The sequence below is a fragment of the Brassica oleracea genome, chromosome C3 (assembly GCF_000695525.1).
Source record: "Brassica oleracea var. oleracea cultivar TO1000 chromosome C3, BOL, whole genome shotgun sequence".
Lineage (NCBI taxonomy): Eukaryota > Viridiplantae > Streptophyta > Magnoliopsida > Brassicales > Brassicaceae > Brassica > Brassica oleracea.
Genome location: NC_027750.1, coordinates 14,854,225 through 14,878,646, shown reverse-complemented (window position 1 = coordinate 14,878,646; position 24,422 = coordinate 14,854,225). Strand labels below are relative to the sequence as shown.

General features: G+C 30.8%; 2 protein-coding genes and 1 long non-coding RNA gene across 4 annotated transcripts; 2 read left to right on the top strand and 1 right to left on the bottom strand.

Annotated features, from left to right (window-relative positions):
- The first annotated feature begins 17,032 nt into the window (after window positions 1-17,032).
- Window positions 17,033-18,227, top strand: LOC106329235. Of its 2 annotated transcripts, none has more exons than XR_001267763.1 (3): window positions 17,033-17,198; window positions 17,367-17,518; window positions 18,059-18,227. It is a non-coding gene; the product is annotated as an uncharacterized LOC106329235 (long non-coding RNA). The 2 variants fall into 2 exon arrangements; XR_001267764.1 differs by having other exon boundaries at window positions 17,033-17,253.
- A 135-nt stretch (window positions 18,228-18,362) lies between these two features.
- LOC106329961 (60S ribosomal protein L7-3-like) lies at window positions 18,363-18,893 on the top strand (the record flags this gene model as incomplete). The annotated part of the gene is made up of 1 exon (XM_013768549.1): window positions 18,363-18,893. A coding segment is annotated over one exon (300 nt), but the record flags the coding sequence as incomplete, so codon positions are not given.
- Window positions 18,894-19,719: 826 nt separating this feature from the next.
- LOC106329234 (ARGOS-like protein) lies at window positions 19,720-20,509 on the bottom strand. The gene has a single exon (XM_013767860.1). The coding sequence runs from the start codon at window positions 20,209-20,211 to the stop codon at window positions 19,798-19,800; it is 414 nt and encodes a 137-aa protein (XP_013623314.1). The 5' UTR covers window positions 20,212-20,509; the 3' UTR covers window positions 19,720-19,797.
- Window positions 20,510-24,422: the final 3,913 nt, after the last annotated feature.

Sequence of the window (24,422 nt, the reverse complement as noted above, 5' to 3'; positions counted from 1 at the left end):
GTATTCTTCCGTAAGCAAATTGGTGTTCGGATCCAAATGAGGTTTATCCATCCACGAGCGATAATAAACTTCTGAAGACATGATTTTCACGGAATTGTTATGACTAAAGAGAATGAAGAGAGAATGAAGTGTGAATGAGTTGAATGAGGAGAGGTTGTATTTATAGGAAATTGCTTACGGCCCTCCGATGACTTTCCGACGAAATTCCGACGGATGTAAAGCAGTCCGTCGGAATTCCGTGGGTATTGTCCAATCTCAAACGGCTATATAACGGTCATATATATTTGTCGGCAACGGTCACATGGTTCGTCGGAAATTCGTCGGAAAATTTCGACGGAATTCCGATGACTGTACTGTTAATCGGAATGTCGTCGGAAATTCGTCGGAATATACCGACGAACTTCCGACGACTACAACAGTTACATTTTTTATCGGAATGTCGTCGAAAAGTCGTCGGAAAATTCCGACGACCCTTGTTTCGTTGGAATTCCGTCGGAAATGGCCGACGGAATTCCGACGACTTCAAATTTTTGGATTTCGTCGGAAATTGGTCGGTAATCCGTCACAAACGTCCGACAACATTGATGTCCGTCGGAACCTCCGTCGGAATTCGGCGTGTTTTCTTGTAGTGTAACAGGTGTTTATGTTAATATATATATATATATATATATTTCATACCGTTTAAATTAAACTATACATCATATGAAAATACATACTTATATTTTGTTATCTGCGTTGAATATTTATTGAAAAGTTAATATTTTAATTTTGAATTCTTCATTGTCATTTTTTTAAATGATTAAAAATTATTGAAACCACTAAAAATTGCACATTAAAAAAATCGTTGGTGTAAAATTTTGTTACACAAATATGCAAATAATCATAAAATCATATGAGTAGAAACCTCATTTAATAAATATCCATATTAAAAGTATACTATATATCTATGTTAATATCATTTAAATTTAATTATATGTCATATACGATAGATAAGATTAATTGTTTTGATTTATTTACCCTAAAATGATTGCGAATAAACAAGATCGGTCGTTTGATTTATATGCACACTCCAATTTATTATATAATAATAATTGATTTCTTAGTTATTTAATATATAATTATTGTTTTATTATTTCATAATATGCAGAAAAATATTGCACAAGCCGCAGATCTTAATCTAAGTATGTATCTTTTTAATAATTTTAAATCTTAAACATTTTCTAAATCTCAGGCCAAAATAAAATAACGAAATGAGAATAAATTCAAAAATCAATATTTATATCGAGCAATTACCAAAATGAAAAAAACGATACAAAAAGGAAAAAAATATTGAAGATAGATAGGATTGGCACGTGAACGTAAACTTTTCATAATCATAATTAACTTTTAAATTTCTAAATCATGATTTAAAACCGAGCTGACATAGTTTCATTGTAACCAAATAATAGGCCTGAGATGTTTCGGCCTAAACGTTAGATTCTTATGCGATAAGTGAGTTTTTGACCTAAAATATTTTTAAAAATGAGATCAGTTCATCAGTAAACAAATTATGTAATTAACAAAAAAAATTTTAAAAAATTATTTAAGATCCAAAAACATTAATTCGATCAAGAATATAAATTTTAATTTTCCACACGATATTTTTTAAATAATATTCATATAAATTCACTCTGCGCAATGTGCATGTCTTATCCTAATATCTAATTAATTACGAGAAAACCAGCAAGTTTCTGGAAACTTTATTGAGACAATTTCTTATATTCTCTTAATAACCCCGTCATAATAAACCTTGGATAATGACGCTGTTAGCACTTTAATTTATATCAACTACTCCACTTTTAAGAAAGTTGAATAGTTTCAGGGACTCGTAGACTTATTTTCAAATACATGTTAGATTCGCATAGATATATAGTTTCTGTTTTAACCTAGGTAAATTTTTAGGGTTAAGAAAAGTTTGGTAACTTCATTGTATAATATTCATCAATTGATACTGGCCGCACTATATGTTTTACGCTTTTACCACATTTAAGTATATAAAAGCAGCTGATATCAAGAAAAAGAAGTCTAAAAGCAGCTTGAGCAAAGAGCTTTTAAATTAGTTTATCAACTAGATTACTATATAACTAGATGATAATCCGCGCACGTGCACGGAGTGAGTTTTTATGATAATGTTTGTTTATGAAATGATTTTAACATTTTGTAACAATACAATCTTTATCGATTATAAAATGATGAATACAAATGTTGGTCTCTTAAATATATCATCGTTGTTGAAGAGTTAGCATATTACATCTCATTTTAATTATTTTTAAGATTTCATACGCACAAAAGGAAATTAAGTTTGGCGGATGACACAAATCACCAAAACCAAATAGACAACATCGATTGTATAATGACGAAATGGAATTAGGTTTTATGCTCTCGATTTGTTTACTATTGACTCTCTATAAGTGATTTCATTTTCTACCTCTATAGAATTGTGCTTTCACTCTCGTTTTTGTTTCATTGATATGAGTTAAGTTTTTTTTTTCCACTTATTTTATGAATTCGGTGAATTACACAAGTGTCAATTGAAAAAAATGGACATTTGTAAAAATTAGTTTCACTACATATACATATCTAAGAATCAAAATTTTGAAAAAAAATCACCGGCACACTATATTAACAGGTTAGTATTTAAATCTAATATATCAAGCTGTTATAGAATATAAGTACAGACTCGAAATATAATTGTTTGTCTAGTATATATTCACTAGCTCGGTCTAAAAATCATCTAATTAGAACAACAAAACAAATTACTTATTTCACTTGTTCGGGTAATATCTGAATCCAAACGGGTAATATCCGAACCCGAATGGATATCCGAAGAAAACCAAACATAAGTATACTTAACTCTATATTTCTAATTTATTTCTCTCATTTTATTCAAATTATTTATATTAATGATTCTTATTGCTCAAAATTAGATAATATACATATAATTATAGACAAAATCATTTGCTACTCACTTAAAATACATATCAAGTTCTTGCATTAACAAAAGTTGCATCTAAAATTTCAAAACAACAACTAAATTAGTGTCTTTCTATTTTTAAAGTTTTATTTCCAAATCTATTAATAGTTTAATCTTTTAATTTTTTTTTAAAAAACAGTTAAGTTAAAATATATTTTAAATACAAAAAAACTTAAACAATGAATAATTTATTTATTTTTTTCAAAATTTAAATATCCGAACCCGAACATAAAATACCCGAACCCGACCCGAAGTGTAGAAATACCCAAACGAGTTCTATACCTTTATACTGAAATATCTGATACAAACCCGAACGTGTATCCGAACGCCCACCCTATGATATATGATCATTTGTATCTTGCTTTAACCAAAAAAAAGTTAAACCATTGATCACAAAATATTTAATGTGAGACTTTTACCATTTTTAGTAATTTATAGTCGTTTTAAAAAATTCAAAATATAACATATAAGAAAAAATATAATTGTTTTTATTATATGCTTAATGTGATTGTTTAATTTTTTTAAATAATATAAAATTAAACAAAAAAAGAGAGAGGTTAGAATTTTTATTATCAAATATGTATTATTCATAATCATTAATTGTCATATATATGTTAACCATATTAGGTAATTCCGTAGCTTTTATTTAAGAAAATAAAAATATTCTTTTGTATCCTATTAATTCATTTGATAATAAAAAATATAGTATATGTTTATATGGACCAACTTATTTTTCTAACAATTCTAAGAATTATTTTCGTGATGACACGTGGCTACGAAAACATGTTGTAATGCTCCGGGATTATTATAGAGGGGGTGAAGTAGTCTAGGTTCCCTTTCAATGTCACCCAACAATTTGGTTCTGTAGAAGCAATTTCCTTTGAAAGCATAGCCTTTCCCTTTTTACAAAAAGAAAAAAGGAAAAAGAAAAGTCTTTAAAAATGGAATCTACAACCCTCTTGATAAAGTTCACGAAGACTAGTGAGCATGTTACCAATAAATCATGTTTCTTTGAGAAAAATCTTTTAAACTAAAGAAAACCACTGAACTTCTAGAAGCTTTACAAAGACAAATATGGAATGAGTCGTACTCACTGACGCAATTGTCAATCGATAAGTAGAAACATATAGTGAGTTTTTAATTTATTATAAATAATTTTAATATATAGATGGACATTTTCGTTTTGCATTCTACACTCATCTTACTTGAATAGTCCACATATATTATTCTTTCAGGCAAAACTGTTATATGAGTTATGCTTAATTGTTAATTAATTAAAGTCTTAAGATATCATCTTGTGTTTGTATACCTATTAATCTGTAGATAGAATTTTGTGAGGGAAGTTACATTTGGAAGAAGGAAACATATATATACAACCTGATACCGAGAGGGATTGTATTTTATAGTCTTCTAGAAGGCGTCATGAATATATTGAACTTTATCTCCACTCTTACCAGACACGTCTTAATACAATAACACGTAGACTATGCGATGCACCGACGTAAAGGTATCTCGCGGACTTGCAGCCTCACCCAAGTCATCTCTTCTCTCGACTACTCACTAGCAAACTTGTTGTATACAGCAGAAATAAGTAACTAATTAAATTCATTTAGTATAGTACAAAAACTTTGTATCTGAATCAAGATTATCCTGCCAACTGGCGAAGAATAATGTCTTGTATACATGCATGATGCATGCGAATCGTTACAGCTACATATTTTTTATGTATGTTTTTTCGTTTAAGTTTAAAATGGACTCAGAAAAGATGTTCCTGAATTTTTCTCATAAAAAAGAAAATGTTCCTGAATAGATCTTATAATATGTGATTTTCTTAAGAGAAATGTATTTAGTATGTGTTCCAACTAGTGTTAAAAAAAGTATTTAGTATAGTGTTTCATTTTTATCACAGAGTAAACCTTATTGAACACTGCCAAAAAAAAATGAAATTAGTGGATGAGTATGGGAAAGGGAAATAATAATGAGGTCAGACATTGATAAAGGCTTGACAAGTTCTCTTTATTTCATTTCCCCTTTACATTATTGTCGTGTTCTTCTTCTTCTTCTTTGTCGCGTTCTTCTTCTTTTCTTTTGTCAACTATTCCTCTCTTTTTTTTTGTCAACTTTAACTATTCCTCTCTATTATTAACTAATATATAGTCTTCTATATTTTGAAGCATCCTTATAATTACTGTGGAATGAAAATATAGTCTTTCTACTGCATATTCACATATACATATATCAGCAATCGCCTAAAAAAACAATCAGCCTAGAAATTAATCTTGGCGATAGTTCGTCGAGAAACAAGGGAGACAACTACTAACCTGCTTTATGTTTTCGTATTTTAAGCTATTTTCAGATTTTATCTTTTTGTTTTATGTTTCTTTAAATGGATTTATATTGAAAAACTTTGAGATAACCACGAAACAGAAGAGGGTTTATTTCTTCAATGAAGGTTGATTGATATAAGACTACGATGAAGTGGATTGGTTTCTAATTATTTCATGACACATATAATGGCATTTGAAAATGAAAGTGAAATAAAGTAATACTTAAAAGACAAGAATAGGATAAGGGTTCTAGAAGAGCATTGATATTTATTTTTCCTTTAGGGAGGAGTTGTCGTTCGTTATGGGGATGAAAAGAAGTGGTTCGAAACTGGCAAGCACTTATCTCCTAAACGTCTCTATTGCTTTACGGTTACTAAAGTTTCTTATCTCTTTTCTTCTAGAAGATGAGTATATGTGTTAACTGTAAGTTTGTAACTAAAGACGTCTACGGATATTAAATGTTTAAACTATTGTTTTGAATGGACACTAAAGTTGATCCTGAAATTCAAAGATTGTAAACATTTTTGATCGACCATTCAAACCGGTGTCTCAATCAAGCTCGAGCCCACTGGCCAAATTAGAAATTCATATTGATTTATAATAATTTATAAACCATCCTATAAATTTATATGTTTAGAATTTCATGCCAATATATGAAATAAATCTAGATGCTAGAGTTTCGAATATACCTTGTTATTTTGCAGTAGAACAAATAACAAAACAAACCGAGGTTTAGCACTTCAAATGTTGTGTCTCTACCAATATCCAAACGCACACAAACTAGATCGAAACGAGATGCTAGTGTCGTAGAAATCATATCTCACAAATTGACAAACTCTTTTGTCTCTCTTATTTTTGGGTTCGGCTACGTTTTTTTTATATGGATTACTCACATCATTGCATCACTATATATATTAGGTGCATTGCTCCCGCGCAAACGCGGAGTTATGGACAGAGTTCTTGTTTCATCTCAATATTTGTTAAGGTTATTGTAGCTGTGAATTTTGTGTTTTGGGTTGATCATTGTTTTTCAAGTTTTTTAATTGTTACAGAGTTAGAGTTGTGATGATTAACTGTGTATGCACTGTTCTGCACTCACGAAAAACTAAATTGTGTTAGTAATGTGATTGATATAGTTCGTGGTGTTGTTTGCTCTGTCACTGAAACTTATTGTTTGTTTGTCTTTTTAATTTGTTACTTGTACTGTTGAGATTACCTAAATTATATTATGGTTGTTGAGAGTACCTTTTGTTTCTGGATATTTTTTCTACAGTTTAGTTGTGTAAGTTGTGTGTATTAAGTAATAATTTTGTTTGTTCTTATTATATTGATTATATGTTTTATTTTATTTTTAAACTTGTTGGTTTTACCGGACCTTTAAAACAAATATATGAAGACTTGTAGAAATAACTATAAAAGGAGTAACAATTAGTATTTGGGTCTTAATGATTTTTAAACGAATATATGTATTTCTCATAAGAAGACAATAGCATTGGTTTTTTGACATTGAGCATGTAAGCTATTTTCATAAGACAAGAGGAGTGAGTAGGTGGACATGTTTGTCTGTTAGGATTGTCTCTTGTATCTCCTGGTGTGGCTGTGTTTGCTTCTCTTTTATTTGATGGGTAATATGTAAACAAAAATCATTGTTAGTTGTATTTATCAGAGTTTGTAACTTACTCTTCTTTTTTGTTTAGGTAATTTCACTGATCTTGGTTGTCGTCTTCTTCGTAAGCATCTGCGAAAGTAAGTTTGTAAATTGTTAAATAGTTGGCCGTGTAGTTTGTATTTGTTTAGCTGGCTCAATGTATGTGTCGTTGAGTTTTAGTTGAGTTGATTGGTTTGGTATATTTGTTTTGAAGTTTATTTGTAAGATTAGACAAAATAGAGGTGATCATTAATGATTCGTCCTTTTTGGGATTCTAGTTTTTGGTGTTTTGATTGTTTAGGTTAATTGTGGTTTCTTTTAAGCTGTAAAATAAAGATTTGTGTAAAATTAGATCGATAAGTAAGAGAGATAAATAGACGACCACAAATATTGGGTAGGAAATATATTTGATTATTGATGTTAGCACAATGTAGATAGTAATATAAAGGGAATTATGTGTTAATTGTTTCTTACGGATCAATGAGGAGACGAATAACAACTCGAGTTGTTTCTTTGGTGAGGTCAGAGCCCTGGACAGAACGGATTTGCCCGTAAATTTTAGTTCAGTTTCTCCACATGTTCATGTATTACTTTCATAAATATATATTAGGTTCGGCCATCAATGTACGAAGTATCATTTATCTTAGTGGTATAAATGTTGGTGTTTATATTTCAATAACCCGGGTTTGAACCATGAACTTGACATTTTTCACACTTTTTAAAAGTGGAACCCACAAAACGCTGACGTGGCGCGCTAAGGAGTGAGCAAAAACTCAACTATTATAATATAGATTACGTGAATTTAATCTAGAAACCTAATACATATATTAGTGGGCCAGTCAAATAGGAAGAGAATACAATTACTCTCATTTACATAATCGTTAATATAAACAGTAAAAACTCTATAAATTAATAATGTTGAGACTATGTTAATGTATTAATTTATAGAGATAATAATTTAAAGAAAATTTCCATTTTAGATTTATATTTTAAAAATATTTTTAATTTAGAAGAATAAACGATTATTCTGTTTCATAATATTATATATTAGTCCATTCTCTAATGGACCACTACCATAAAAGATATCATTACGATCAATAGAACAACAATTGGTTTAATCGAAAATTAAACAAGGAACAGAAAAATATTCCTACTTGTAGCAGGTACATAGTAGCAATTTTTAAGTTCTAAAATCAAGCTTGAACGTAAATACAAATGAAATGTTCTCACGGCTAATGCATCAACTCTTGCTCCATTTCCAACGCATAGGTCCACTTGTCCTTTCTCCAAAAAATTTACTGTTGCGTAGGCCATTCATATACATACAAATATGAGCACCACATCCGGTATCCAATACCCAAAAAGTTGAACCAGAAGTAATAACATTTACTTCTATAACATAAATATCCGAAGATGATATTTCAAAAATCTCTTTTCAGATCTTCCAAATAGAGATTAAACTGAGGAAAATGATGAGACTTCCTAAGATTCACAATCTGGCTTGGCCTACCCTTTCTTTTTTTCTTACCCTCTTGTCTGAAAAAAATTCTGGAGTTTCGATACCATTGAAAGAAGTTCGTTCCATTCAATTTGTTTTTCTTAAGAACTTTTCGCAATGAAAACGAATTATGAGGAGTTAATATCGCTGGAATAGAAGAATATGAAATTTTAATATGATGTTTAGGAATTTGAGAAATCCCAACAATTAAGAAAACTCATATTATATTTAAAACATTTTTCTCAAATTGAATATAATAATCCAAGACCCATATTTCACTAAAATCCGAGTGAGCTTTAGCTCATCGCCCGAATGTTTAGCTATTTCGGGAAGCAACACTTTGCTAATTATATCAAATATAATTCTTGGTTGTCACATGACATCTTAAGTCTTATCCAACTCATGCCTCTAAGCCCAAAACCGTTTTGAAATCTTATTCAAGTAAACAAATCTTATTTCACATGGTAACTATTACCATCTACCTCACTCATGTAACTAACGACACCTTGCTTTGCCAAACTCATCTTACAACGAAACGAGCTTTGATAGTTGATAAGACTATGTAAACATAAAAAATACTTGAAATCAATAGAGGAAATAATTTTAATCTAATTTAATTTACATTTAAAATTTATATATAATATAAAATATAAATATAACTAATACATATCTTTTATGTATTTTAACTGAATTATAAATAATTAAACTAATTTTAATCGTATTAAAATTATTAATTTTTAATTACTAATCAGATAGTCTTTACTTTATTATTAAAATCCAATCAAATTAGATTTCTAATTCAATAAAAGATTAAAACCATTGGACCAAACCAATCTTAAAAACCAACTACACACATCGTTAATTTGATTGGTCTTACACATCCCATATGTGTATCATGTTAATTAAAACCAGGCAGTCATGACATTATGATAATGTTTTCTGGCTAGTTATTTAATATTCATATCCCAAACAAAGAATGCATATAATATAAACCGTATACCAAAAATATACTAATTGCATAAATATGAATGATTGTATCAAACATACTTATCTCATTCATAATAATAATTTGCGCCTTATGCAGAGTGAAATACTTAAAATAATGACATGTTTGCACGTTAAAATTAACTATGTATTTGCAATTTGTTTTTTCCTCTATGTATGAGAACATGTTACAAATTTAATAAAGTATAGACAAAAAGTGAAATGTTAAATAATGTTTCTTGTTTTTTATTTTAGTATTTTTATGGTCGTTATTTGTTAAAAACTGAATTTTCTTTTTCGTATTAAAAAATTATTTACTTTACCTAAATAAAAATGTTATATAATGAAACATACTTGTTATAAAAACACGGTTTTATTTGTTAGGTTTATGTATTTATAGTTATATCGTAAATTTAGGTTTATCAACTCCTCTAGAAAATATTACGCTAGATATTGTATTTATCATACCATAAATTCATAACAATCGAGTTTGCAGTATCATATCATTAAATGTTTATTTACGGTTTTATACCAACTAAGGGCATCTCCAAAAAGGAACTTTATTTTGAAGTTTTACAAACTCTATATTTGAAGTTTAAAGGTATTCTTCTCCAAATACAAAACTTCAAACTCAACATCAAAACTATTTTTATTTTATAATATGGTCTTTATATTTGTCATAATCAATTTGAATTCATAAAACTTTTGTAAATAACTAGCACATATATAAACATATTACAACAATATCAATTAATAAAATATTATATTAAAATATAAAATTTTAAATAGAATAACTTAATTAATATTAAAATTCAAGCAAAATACCATATTATTCCATAAAGCGATTCTCGAAATGCATATATGATCTACTAGTGCATTTCGAAGTAAAAATGGCTCTCCTAATTTTTAATTTGTAGATTATAGATAAAAATTGTTGAAATCAGGTGATATTAATATTTGTAAATACATTAGATCAGAACAAGAAAGTAAAAGAGAAACATGAAATATTGCTAAAAAACTAACTTTTACCGATGATATTAATACTCGTGAATATATTAAATATGAACAAGAAAGAATTGTATGAAAAGACATCATCAACAACAACAACCATCTTCAGTTACACAAAACAAATTGGACAATATTTGGAAATTTTGAATGTTCCGAATCAAATTTACATGACTATTAGTATTGTTGTAATATTTAAATTTGTGTAATAGTTATGTCTTCATGTAATTTTTTTTAAAAAAAAAATTGTTAAAGTTTTTTTTTTGTATAATTTTGTTATTTAAATCGAGTTTTAAATATTTTAAATCTTCTTTTAAAGTTTTATTTAAATTTATGTGTACACTTAAATTTTGTTAGCAAAACTTAAAATATTTACGAGATATAATTTTTATAAGGACTAAAACAATAAACAAGAAAATATTTATGAATCATAAATGTGATGTGTAATTGTAGGGAGCAAAATGCAAATAAAAATATGAAACTTCAAATTTGAAGTTTTGAGTAGTGAAACTTCAAATATAGAGTTTCACTCCTAAAAACTTCAAATTTAAAGTTTTGAAGTTCCTTTTTGGAGAACAAAAAACTTCATATTTGAAGTTATAGAGTATCTTTTGGAGATGCTCTAAGGCAATAAATATTTTTTAGAGACAATTAGCTAAATATACATAATTGATGTCCATATTAGTAACCTACACATGATGTGACATTAAGAGGCTGAGCCATACCCATTACGCCATGAATTGACGAAATTACCTTTGCGTCATGATGAAACCTCCGTGTACGTACTATGTCGGTACTCTGTTGACTGTCGTTGCAGAGAGCAAAAAAGCGTGTCAGGATGTAACTTGCCAGCTATATAACTTCTACTCCACTCGTTTACTCCAGTTTTTGAGACGAAAAGATGGACAATAAAAAATTATTTTTGAGTAAATAATTCTCAAAAACTTTTATTTTACAAAATTTATTTTGTATTAATTCATTAATGAGTTTTATAAATAATTAACAACAAGTATTTTGTAACATCATACAACAATTTATCAACTCTTTGATATCAAAGTCTCAATCAGCTAACAATCTATGTGCAAGGTAACAAATTATTTAGCAGATAAAAAAACTATTTATCAATTAACATATTAACTCACAAACCATGTATCAAATCATTTATCGTATAACAAATCATTTCTTGAGAAAATGTATCAAGACAAACCATTTAATCATTATATAAGCTGACAAACAATTTATGAAATCATTAATGAGTTTTATAAACAATGTATCAATTCACAACATGTCTTTTATAATATCATAAAACAATCTATCTATTTTTTAATACCAAACTCTCTACCAACTAACAACACATGTACCATGTAATAAATCATTTAGCGGTCAATAAACTATTTATCAATTAACATATTAATTCACAAAATATGTATCAAATCATTTATCATGTAACAAATCATTTAGCGGATAATAAACTATTTATCAATTAACATATTAACTCACAAACTATGTATCAAATCATTTATCATGTAAAAAACCATTTATCGAGAAAAATGTATCAAGTCAAAACCATGTATCACCTAATTTATCACCAAACAAGCCATATGTGAAACAAATGTATAAATTGAAAAAACTTTTATCAAAATATTTATCAGGTAATAAATTATGTATCAATTAATAATAAATATTTTTACACATTTTACCTACCTCATACTTTTGCTGTCTAGATAAATTTGTGTAAGCGGTAACTCTTAATTGTCTGAAATGGTAAACTCCTAATTTATCTTTCATGAAAACCATAACAGCAAAATATTTTTTTTTCTTTGGCTTAATACCTAGAATCGAGCATATTTGGAACTACTAAATAACAAACATATTGGGAATTTTCAGAGATATTACACTCATGTGAAGCCAAAAAAACTAGAAACCCAAAGGAAAAAATTGAATCTTGTATAGATTCATTCAAAGCAACCAAACAAACAAATTAAAAAAAAAATTGATTAGTTTTCACCCGATAATCATGAGATTTTTTCTTATGACTGAAACAATCACTTGTCTTCTTCGAATCTTTCTCTCCCAAACCAGTTTAAAAATGAATAAGACAAGGGAAAAGAGAGAAAAAGAGAAAATAAAAAGCTAGAAAATAAATAAGAAAAAAAGAGAAGAGAGAAGAAGAAAAAAAAGAGAGAGATAGAATCTATGATATGAAAAAAAATATCTAGAACCTAGAACCTATGCTGCCAACACTGACACAGTTCTAATCAAGTTGGGCTGGCAGCAGGGTTAAATTCGGAACGAAAATATTAACATCAAATCGTGTACAGAAAGCTAATTAAGAGTCTAATTATGTGTATAAGAGCCAATTAACTCTATTTTCTATATATTTTGCGTGAAAAAGAACTAAACTTGCTCTAAAAGTCAAAAGAAAACTAACTACTTGCAAATATCGGAAAGGAGAATCGGGCAATATGCACAATAACTATGTTATGCACAATAACTATGTTAAGCAACTCATAAATTTGCAAGCAAATTAAATATATTTACCGAATATAGAAAATATCTAAATATTATGTTCAGTTTATATTCTTCATATTTAAAAACTTGAATAACACTTCATTCCCATTTTAAGGTCATTAACGATTGAACTATATTAAAATTACATTTATATTTTATTCTGTATGAGAAGTAAAAATTCCAAAGTTTATATGGAAAACCATACATCTGGATTGAATTGATAAACCGACGACACAATAAACTCAGCTAATAACCATTTAACGATAACCGTTAATGACATTTTCCATCATACATCACTTTTGTAATGCATGAAACTACAGAAACAAAAAATGTATGATCCATCATATATCCCTTGATTTGAATCTGTAATGAATGATTAAAACAAACAGGTGAGATGACAGTTAAACAGAGTGCTACTTGTGTCATCATATGTTCATTGAGTAAAGTTTAGAACCTTACCTCAGCACATAAAGTCTATACAAAAGAAAAAATGGTTAGGATAACACATAGTTTCAGTGTTACTTGTGCAGTTTCGTGAGTGACAGTTTCTGTTAATCACAAAGCTGTTTCTATACGTGTAGAACCGATTTGAAAACTTGAAATTGATTATTTAAAAAGTCTGTTAGAATGAGTTAATTACAAAACGTATGTCGGAGGTCAATGACCCATAATAATTACATAAATGTTGCCTTATAAATATAATGTAATCTAATATATTAAAACATGAGTACAAATAAATTTTGACCCTAAATTTTCTTCAATAATTACATTCCTATGCCACTAATTAAAACACAGTAATTTTACGCTTTCTCTAAACCATTATTTCCCTGCTATACTCGTGAGCTATCCGTTCGTTACACCATATATTCACCGAATATTTTTTGGGGCTTATTACACCTTTGGCCCGATTCACAATCACTATTTATATTATGTAACAAGATCCATTGTTGTTGGTCTATCTTTCTCCGCACAGAGTAGTTGGTCTATATTACTAATACTTCATGCCTGAAAAGTAATAAAGATTTCAAATATCTTATATCCTCTGAACAATAATATTTATAAATCTAGCATTTAAAGAGAGCTGAAACAATCAATATCCTATATGCTCTGAACAATAATATTTATAAACCTAGCCCTTAAATAGAGCTGAGACAATCAAGTCAATCTGACTTCTCTTATGAAAAATCGTCTATTAGCTTCTCGTTTATTAAGAGTTTAAGACCTTTTACAGTCAATCCAATTTGTTACCCATTCCATCCTGTTCCTGAGCTAAATAAAAGTGAGTTAAAATCATTCTGCTAAAGAAACCAAAGGAGAGTTTTTACCACACCTTTACCGATCAAAGGCTTGCAAGGGGTTTTTCCCTGTTTTTTTAAACTGAATTTGGGCTCTGTCTATCCGATTGAAGGGTTTTGGTATTCCATACCTTAGCTGGTCTCTGAAAAATTAAAAACAAAGAATGTATATTAGAAGAAACTAATCGGTAAAAGCTCAACTAAACCTCAATCAAGAAACTCTAACCTTTATGCCAAATGCTGAAATTAACAATAGATCTATCAACCAAGCGCTCGTAGTTTGGTGGTAAAGGAGGTACAGCTGTACTGTCCGCCACCCGGGTTCGAGCCTTAGCCACAACGGATTTAACATCCCTTCTGTTGGGGCGCTGGACCCCTTACGAAAGGACAGTTGGAAATGTGGCTGCCCAGATACCAGAGTTACCAAAAAAAAAAAAAAAAAAAAAAAAAAACAATAGATCTATCTTCTGCAGTTGTTAGACTGAAGACATTAACTTATTTTCTCTCGATTGTTTAGAAAGCAAGTGCAAGGCATCCGTTGGCTGCAGAGAAACATATAAAAATATAGAACTTTTGATGGAATTAGAAAAGTTTATAGTGTGAAAAGAATTTCAGATTTTTTTTTTGGAAAAAAATATATGGTTTTCTATCATTGAGTAAAGTCCATTACACTTTTCTTTCATAATTTTATGGTCCAACTTATTGACATAAATTAGGTTTGCTAAAAATATTTTAAAAATCTGTTTTTGTTTACATTAAATATTTTCTTATGATTGAACGTTTTTTTTTTTTAAACTTGGCTTCATTATTATTTTTGTTTGTCTAATACTATTTTTGTTCTAAAAAACTCAAAAAAAAATTCAACTTTAAACAAAATATTTATAATAAGATATAATAAAATCCACAAGTATACTTATACCTCTAATACTTTACTATTGATTTTACAAAATAAACTAAATAAAAAACACACATAGAAGATAACACAATCTCGTAGTTTATAAATGAAATCTAATCACATTGAACAAAGTCACACCAATGTCAAACCTGAATAACATATGAATCTATAACATAATAAGTATAAAAATTATATTTATCTCATTTACAAAAGTTAAAACCATATGATTATAAAGAACAAACTGTGCGAGTCAAAAACTAGTGTTTCATTATAGCATTTATGTGATTTCTCTAGTAATGTTGGTCCATTCAAATAAGGGTTGCGAGGAGAGATGTGGTGTTGACACCTCAGCACTAAAACTTAAGTTACAACTTAAAAATATTTATCTTTTAATATATAGGGGATATTGAATTTTCCTAAAATCAATGTTCTTTAACATATAAATTAATACGTACATCTTTATCTAATAATCACATATATATATATATGGTTTTAGATATCGATCAATAGTTCAATACCATAATCAAATTAGGGTTCATATCGAATACATCGATTTCAAACCATAAAATTACTAGAATTATTTATCTATATCAAATTATAAACTAGGTCAAATTTCAGTATTCAACAAATAGGCATTGATACCTCTTTAGAAATTCATACCAGTTTATAGCAATTTATAAATCATCATATGAATTTATATGTCTAGAATCTTATGCCAATACTAAAATAAATTTAGATGTTAGAGTTTCGAATATACCTGGTTATTTTGCAGTGGAACAAAGAACAAAACGAACTGAGGTTTAACACCCTAAATGTTGTGCCTCTACCGATATCCACACCTACACAAATGTTTCGATATTGTTTATTAACATCACATGTATATATAAACAATAATTTATATCTTATATAACATATATATCATCAATACTTATAACCCAAAATAGCATAGATCTACTTTGCTTAGGCGTGATATCTTGTAACATCATATAAATTAGTAATGGATTCTTAATCAATAGATTATAAATGGTTTATTGCAAAACTTTATAACTACTTAATTTTATACGATTGTGGAACTTCGACACTACGAATCTAACTAGGTTACTATGAATGATTTTAGGACATTTCGAGCACCCAAATTAGAGCTGGGCAAAAAACCCGGATCCGAAGAACCGAACCGAACCCGATCAGAAAAAGTAGTACCGAACCCGAACCGAAATTGATTAAATATCCAAACGGGTTTAAAATTTTGGTATCTAAAGAACCGGAACTGAACCCGACCCGAACTGAAGTATCTCGGGTACCCGAATGTAACCGAAATAGATTTATATACCTAAATATATTGCTTATTTTAGATTTAATATATATTAAAAACATCCAAAATATATAAGATTCTTTTAAGTTGTCTAAAATATTTGAAAATATACATAAATAGTCAAGAGTAAATGTCTAAAATAGCTAAAATATATTGAAAACACCAAAATACTTGAAATATCTATTGATTTTCTATCCAAATATTCAAATCAAACCAATTTATATATTAATTTTAGGTATTTTGACATATATTATACAAATTTATAAGTAACATATTATTTTGTTTTATAGATTTTGAGAAATTTTAAGCATATAATGAATATTAAAAGTTTAAAAATAATTTAAATGAGTTATCCGAATCCGAACCGCAAAGATTCGAACCGAAATTTAGAAATATCTGAATGAGGCTGAAATCTTTAAACCCGAAAATTCGAAACCCGAATAGTCCGAACCGAACCCGAAAGGGTACCTGAACAACCACCCCTAACCAAAATAATGTAATGAGATAAAATAGACCTCCTAATATCAGGCCCAGAAAAAAAAAAAGAGGGTTAGGAATTAAACCCTAAACCCGTTTTGTGTGTTTCTTCTTCCTTCTGAGCCGCGCAATCTCACTCTCTCGATATCAGCTTTTCATCATCTTCGACCATCCTTGTACACCCTAACTTCGCATCTCCATTGCAGCCAACACCATTCGTATCATACTGTTTGGTATTAGTCATTTCAGGAGATGCTCCTGCTCTGTTTCTCCGTGATTAAAAACTCTGTTCAGTTTCATCTCTCAGATCACTGCATTGCTTAAAGGCGGTGCCTTTTTTGTATATTGCTTTGATTGGTGAGCTTATTTTTTCTTTACTTTGTGGAACTACATTAATGTAGGAGACATGGCTGATTCAAAGGTGGTGGTTCCAGAGTCTGTGCTAACTTGGTTCGAAATTGCGGGTGGCGACAAGAAGCGAGGAGGTGGGAGCTTAGCGCCTAGCGCCATGGCGGTACAAAGCGAGCGCTTTGTCTACCTGCAACAGAACAAGGTAAAAAACCACTTTTATATATATATATATATATATATTAGTATATTACGTAAAACTTAAGAAAGACAAGTAAGAAATAAAAAACACCAACTTCATATAATAAAACAGAAAGGTTCAAATAGCAAAACACTGAAAATACCAAATGCAAACACCAAATTCAAAAGCAAATAAAACACCAAATCAAAAGCAAATAAAAACACCAATCCGAGTAGAATTTCTACTCAGATTCAGAACCACTCTCCTCATACTCCAATTCCAAATCCTTCCAGAAGCTACCATCTTCCTTGCAAATGATAAGCTACTGCCGTAAGTTGTAGAGAGGAAAAGCTAATGAGTTTTACTTTCAGGTTTGTATGGTTCTTATATAGGAGAAGACATTAGGGTTAGTGGGATTGCATCCTAGGTTAGTGGGGTTGTGGATACCCTCCTCTACACGCCTAATACGTGGGAAGAGTATATACTTTTAGATATACTAAATATTCTGACAAAACCGTTTTGTTAAGTGTACATTTTTAAGCAAATCTTCTTTTTTTTGTGTAGGCACAACTAAACGCCGCTTTTAGCGCTCTATGGATATTGCAAAAGCGAGGAAAAAGCGAGAAAAGCTAGGGATCTATGTACCTCGCCTGGCAAGGGTGTCCCTAAGCGTTGAGGGCATCGCCTTGGGCGCCTTAGCGCCATGGCGACAAAAACTCTCGCTTTTTCGAACCAAGCTAACACCCTAGTTCCGGTTTAAGCAAAAAACCTAAAAACTAAACAAGCAATAACAGACTCGATTTCACACAGACGGAAACACATTAGAAATAAATTATACTTATTCAAGGTCCTAAGCCGGTGCTAAAGAAGATCAAGAGGGAAGAGGAATGGGCATTGGCCAAGTAACAGGAAGCTGAAGCTGCTAAGCAGAAGAGCGTTGAGACCCGCAAGCTTATCTTCAAGAGAGCTGAGCAGTATCGTGGAGGATCTGATCCACGAGATCATGACCGTTGGACCTCACTTCAAAGAAGCCAACAACTTCCTTTGGCCGTTCCAGTTGAAGGCACCACTCGGTGGACTTAAGAAGAAGAGGAACCACTATGTTGAAGGTGGTGATGCCGGAAACAGGGAGAATTTCATCAACGAGCTTGTCAGGAGGATGAATTGATTATGATGATATAGCTTCCTTCTTTATCTTTCCCCATTTCATAAATTTTTGGTTGAATCTCAGTTTTCTTTTTTTTTCTTCCTCATATTAGAGAGACCAATGTGATCTTTTTCGGAGATTAGGCTTTGATTAGTTTGCTCTTTTTGCCAAGTTTGGGGGTTTTGTTTCAACATAATGTTCTTCTTCTCAGTAAAGTGTTAGATAGTTCTTGAACTGGCATGTTCCCTGACAGGTGACCAGTTTGGTTTTCTAAGCGTTTGATTGAATTACTTAGCTCGGTTAAGGACTATGCAACGAGATGAACGACTGGGACTAGGATTGTTCAACTGCAAGAACATTATTATATAAGCCAAGTCCAAATAGAAAACCCAAATATTTGTGAACCTGGAACATTTCCTTTCCCTTGATTAATTTATACATGTTCAACACATCAACCTCAGTTGTATCAAAGTGTGTTTAGGACAGGAAAAAAAAAGGGGGTTACTATTAGAAACCACCAACTTCAAGATGGTTCACAAATATTTGATATGAAGCAGTTGTCCAAAGTGGGTTCGTTGACAGGCTCGTATCTATCATAGATGTCGAAGAACAGCTCATCAAGAATGGACCGAGAAGGTCGATTCCAGGCTTCACAGCTTGGTTTAAGGGTCATCAGTCTCTGCTTCTGTCGACACAAATGCTATGAGCAACGTTGTGTGAATAAGAACAATAGACGACATACCTGTCATTAACATTCAAGATGGTATCATGAGCCGTGAAACAAACATATCAAAGGACTCGCTATTTATTTACACATGGTCAGGATTATATATAGTGTGGCTCTATATTTGTTGAAACTTTTATATTTTACTTTTCAGCTTCAAGTTGAAACAAGTAGTAGGTATCTCAGCAACCTCAAGAGCATAGTTCTTTGATATCCAAATGCTCCCTATGATCATTGAATGTATATAGAAAGAATAACGATAGTCTTGCTTTCTGTCTCTGACTTTTAGTCTCCTATGAGATCGTTGAATGTTTTTTAGAAAGAATCATGAAACCATAAAGTAATACTGCATCAGATAACAAGTTTTGGCAAATGAAATAAGTACACAAAATCTCTTAACAATACACACAACAACAAAACTTTTTGAGCGTGTTACATGTAAGTGCCTGTTACATGTTTGGCATTAGAGGAAGGCATTAAAGCAAGAACCATAAGCAAAACCATAATCCCAATAGGAACCAGAAGCAGCATGAAGGGAGGAGGAGGCAACGGTGGAAGAATCAACGGAAGGAACAAGAGCGATGCTGTGAGACCAACAAGGACAACCATTGACTCCAAACTGAAGTAACTCGATTTAGTTATTAGCCTCCTCGTACTGTTCTGAGACGACAATGTCTGTAAATATTCTTGCTTACTCATCATCTGATCTTGAGTTGGTCCCCGAAAGGTCATGTCTTGTCGGTTATCTCTTCTCATGTCCATGGTGTTTCTGTTCTTGATGTTGCTCGAAGTATGGTCTTGAATGCTTACGTTGTCGTTTTGTAGACTGGGGATTTCACGAATCATGCATCTAAAATGTTTACAATGTAGCTTTCTTGAAGAACTCCAATGGTGGAACTAGCCAGATTACTTCAGCGAAGAAGAAGAAGATGATGAAGGTTTAACGCTAGAAACTTAAAACTGGGCTTAAGCTTAAAGGTTAGAGAAACCTTTATTTGTAAAGTGGGTGTGGTTTGATTATGAGAAACTGGTAAAGGATATAAAAATGAAGAACACAAGTAGCAAATAAAAATAAATAAATAGTTGGTGTTGGACTGTAGAATCAGAGAAGAAACAGGAAAGAGAGGAAGGTTCAGTGAATTTACAGATATTTTTTTAAGCAATAATAATGTTTAAATAGGACTCAGCTTTTAAAATTTAATTTTGTCTTCTCTTTTTGGGGTGACAGTGTGATAAGCAAGTTGCTGATTCTGGAACGCCTGTAATTTTAGAATACTTTGCTTCTCTCTCTCTCTACAGTCATAGCTGGTTCTTCTCCCCTAGACACTTTATCTCTCTTCCTTAAAGTAGAAGATGACGTAAGCTGGAATTTATTTGTGGAAAGCATCTGTCTGACATGGAGGTTTCAGTCTCTTTATATTTTTTTTGGGAATATTCAATTGTGTTTTAGTTACACAAATCGAAAACTTTTAACATTGTTTTTTAGTTGACCAAAAAACACAGTCGTGGTTCTCGCTTTACGAGTTGTAGGTTTTATTAGTTTGCTGTTATCTATAAGATTTAATCAAATTAATGGCTGGTATATGGAATGTTAACCACAGACTTATTGAAATGTTCGTGCGTTATTTATGGCTTGATTGACGATCTGATAACAGCAGCAATTAGCCACTAAAAATGCTGGAAACAAATAATTAAATATGGATAACTACTAATCTGTGTTCGACGATAAATACTTTACATTAATCCTATTATCACTCAGGGTGGTAATGTAGTGAAACTTTGGACGGAAAAAACGTACAAACTTAAGATTCGAATTCATTTGCATAATTGCATTAGAGGTGAATTTAAATGAAATTGCAAATTTAATTTGACAAATATATATGCACTCAAAGAATCTGTATATATAGATTTATAGTTATATTTTCCACCTAATAATAATAATAATGTTGTCTATGTTTATCGACCAATTAGGACCCATAATGTTATCCTTCTCATCGGCATTTCATGTAGTGGATATATTCATATATCAAATCATCGTGTTCTTAATGGGACAGTTGGTCCAGTGTTTATTTTTCTTTGGGTTTTAAGCTCTTAAATCGTTACCATTTTCTAGTTTTTCTGCCCATATCCTTCTTACAAATATTTTTGTTTTTGCAGAATTTAGTATTCCCTCCGTTTTTTTATATAAGTCGTTTTAGAGGAATTTTTATGTTCTAAATTATATGACGTTTTCGGTTTTCTATGTAAAATTTATTAACACTTAATGTTATATGACCAATGATATTATATTTTCTATTATATTATTGGTTGATTTGTGGTTAGGTAAATAATTAATGATGTTTTTGTTTAGAAAATATAAAAAATTAATGATTTTTTAATTACGTGTACAATTATAAAACGACTTATATTAAAAAAAACGGAGGGAGTAGTAAATAAAGCAATGCGAACTTAAAGTTAATAGTAACATTTTTGAGCATTTCTGCATTGTAAATGACATATTTGGTTGCGTTATTAATGAGGGACATGATATTGGGGTATATTAACCAATTCACAGATTAACAATATACAAATACTCATCCAAAATTCAACGAATAACATATATAGCAACAAGACCTAACTAAATGACATCGATCATTGTTCTAGTGAACTCTATGAGTTATAAATAAATAAAAACTTTACCACAATAAGGAGATGATGCATGCAGATTTAAAATCTTATGAACTATATATTAAGAGATAAGAATATCATAGGGATATCTTTCCGACACTGAAGGATATTCAACTTCTATTGCGGATATGTACTTGATCCGATTGTTAGGATCGCTGCCATTGCTACCATTTTTTTAATATTTTGAGGGTATTTGGCAAGCCGAAATCTAACCGACTAATTTCCTAAGAATTTGTCTATTGGCGCCAGATATATCCAATTACTCGTAATGAGAATTAAATATTTTTATTGGCAGGCGATAAATTTGAGATGTTAGGTTTCGAACCAAAAATATTTAGTACATTTCCGAGCCGGATGTACGACTCGACCACACTTGTATGGTTAATTTTGATATAACATATCTCTATATAGATATAACATATGTAAATAGAAATTTTGATATCTAACGATTTAAATCGATCACACCTGTTTGCGGTTATTATATGAAATTTTTGTAATATATTAAGCTTGTAGTGAAAAATATGCATATGATAATTTGTTTTAGCAAACCAATGATCAATTTCACATCGACTTTCGTCAAAAGAATTTCAGGATTGCTAATCTGCTGAAAACTTACAATATAATAGCAAACATTCGGTAGGACTGTAGGAGTCTTATTAAAGATCATCAGTCGCATTGTCAGTTTGTCAGTTGAGGATGTATATATGATACAATCATGCATTTGAATATAATATAATGCAGTTCGGATTTATATAAAAATCGTTTTTACGTAGTTGTGTACAGAGAGCACAATCTCTTAACCAGATCAAAAAGATTTTTATTTGTAGACAAAACCGAGAAAGATATGTACATATTTTTAGGGTGAAAAAAACAGGAGAGCTTTCTTACAAAAAGTTTAGTGGATTCTGTTAGTACTATTATATTCATTTATAAGAAATTATAAATAAAATAAATGGTGGAAAGGGAAAGCTATATAGAGATGGCAACCCATGCATGATTGCCTTGAACATCGCAAACCCTTCCTTTGGAATACAAGTCTAGTGGTTGTGGACCTATATGGCATGCCCACAGTTTCAACACATACTTGGGGTTTTTTAAATGATTAATTCTATTTCTCTACGAAGATTTAAGGCTATCTTGATGGTATACGTAGAGAATTACTGAACAAAAAAAATGTCGGCGTCAAAATAATTATCTAATGAATTTCAAAGGGTATATAAATATAATGTGGATGGAACAGCACATGTCAATGTTCAGTGGCGCGTTCCCATCGATTCAATGCATATCTCGACCAACTTGTCTTATCAATATTTCCTCGTACAACTCTCCAATCTCTTTCTTCTACGTTATACATTTTCGGTTTTCCTTTTATACACTTTTTTCTTGCCGACTTTCCCCAAATTATTGTTTAATATAGTATACTGTTATAAAAAAAACTGAAATTTTATTATATCGCAGGATTTTAAATAAAGCAAAATTTTATACCCGTACGAAGAAGATAATACTGATAAGAAGAAAAGATGTGTTATTGAAGGAGAATGATGGTGTGTTTACAAACGAACGCAAACGTTCGTATATATAGAAGGAAATTTACTGTGCAAATAGTACAGCGGGCCCCACATCTTTTTATATTTTCAACGAAAGCGGCTCATCTTTTCTTTTGTCTTTCGTAACACTCCCCCTTGGGGGCCGGTGTCACTATCCGCTCTCGCTTAACGTCTTTGTTGCCTCGTTAAAAACCTTTCTAGGAAAACTCTATGGGAAAAACCATAGTAAGGTAAAAAGAGTACAACTACGTAAGCTCCCCCTCGAATGAGCAGTCATAGATCCTTCTGATGACGCATTCCAATGTTGTGGATGTGTTTTCTGAATACCGAAGTCGGAAGTGATTTTGTGAAGAGGTCAGCTGCATTGTCGCATGATTGGACATATCTTACTTCAATCTCTTTCTTCTTCACGAGCTCTTGAGTGTATGAGAAGAACTTCGGATGAATATGCTTCGTTCTATCGCTTTTAATATATCCGTCCTTTGTTTGAGCAACACATGCTGCATTATCTTCATATAGAATAGTTGGCTCCGTATTTTCGTCAATCCCGCTGCTTGAACAGATGTGTCGGCTCATTGATCTCAGCCAAACACATTCTCTACTTGCTTCATGGAGTGCAATGATCTCAGCATGATTTGAAGAAGTAGCCACAAGCGTTTGTTTCTGAGAACGCCAAGATATAGCAGTGCCTCCGATCGTAAAAACGTATCCTGTTTGCGATCGGGCTTTGTGTGGATCTGAAAGATATCCTGCATCTGCAAAACCAACCATTTGACCTTTTGAACTTTTAGGATAAAACAAGCCTAAATCAATGGTCCCTTGGAGGTAACGAAAAACATGTTT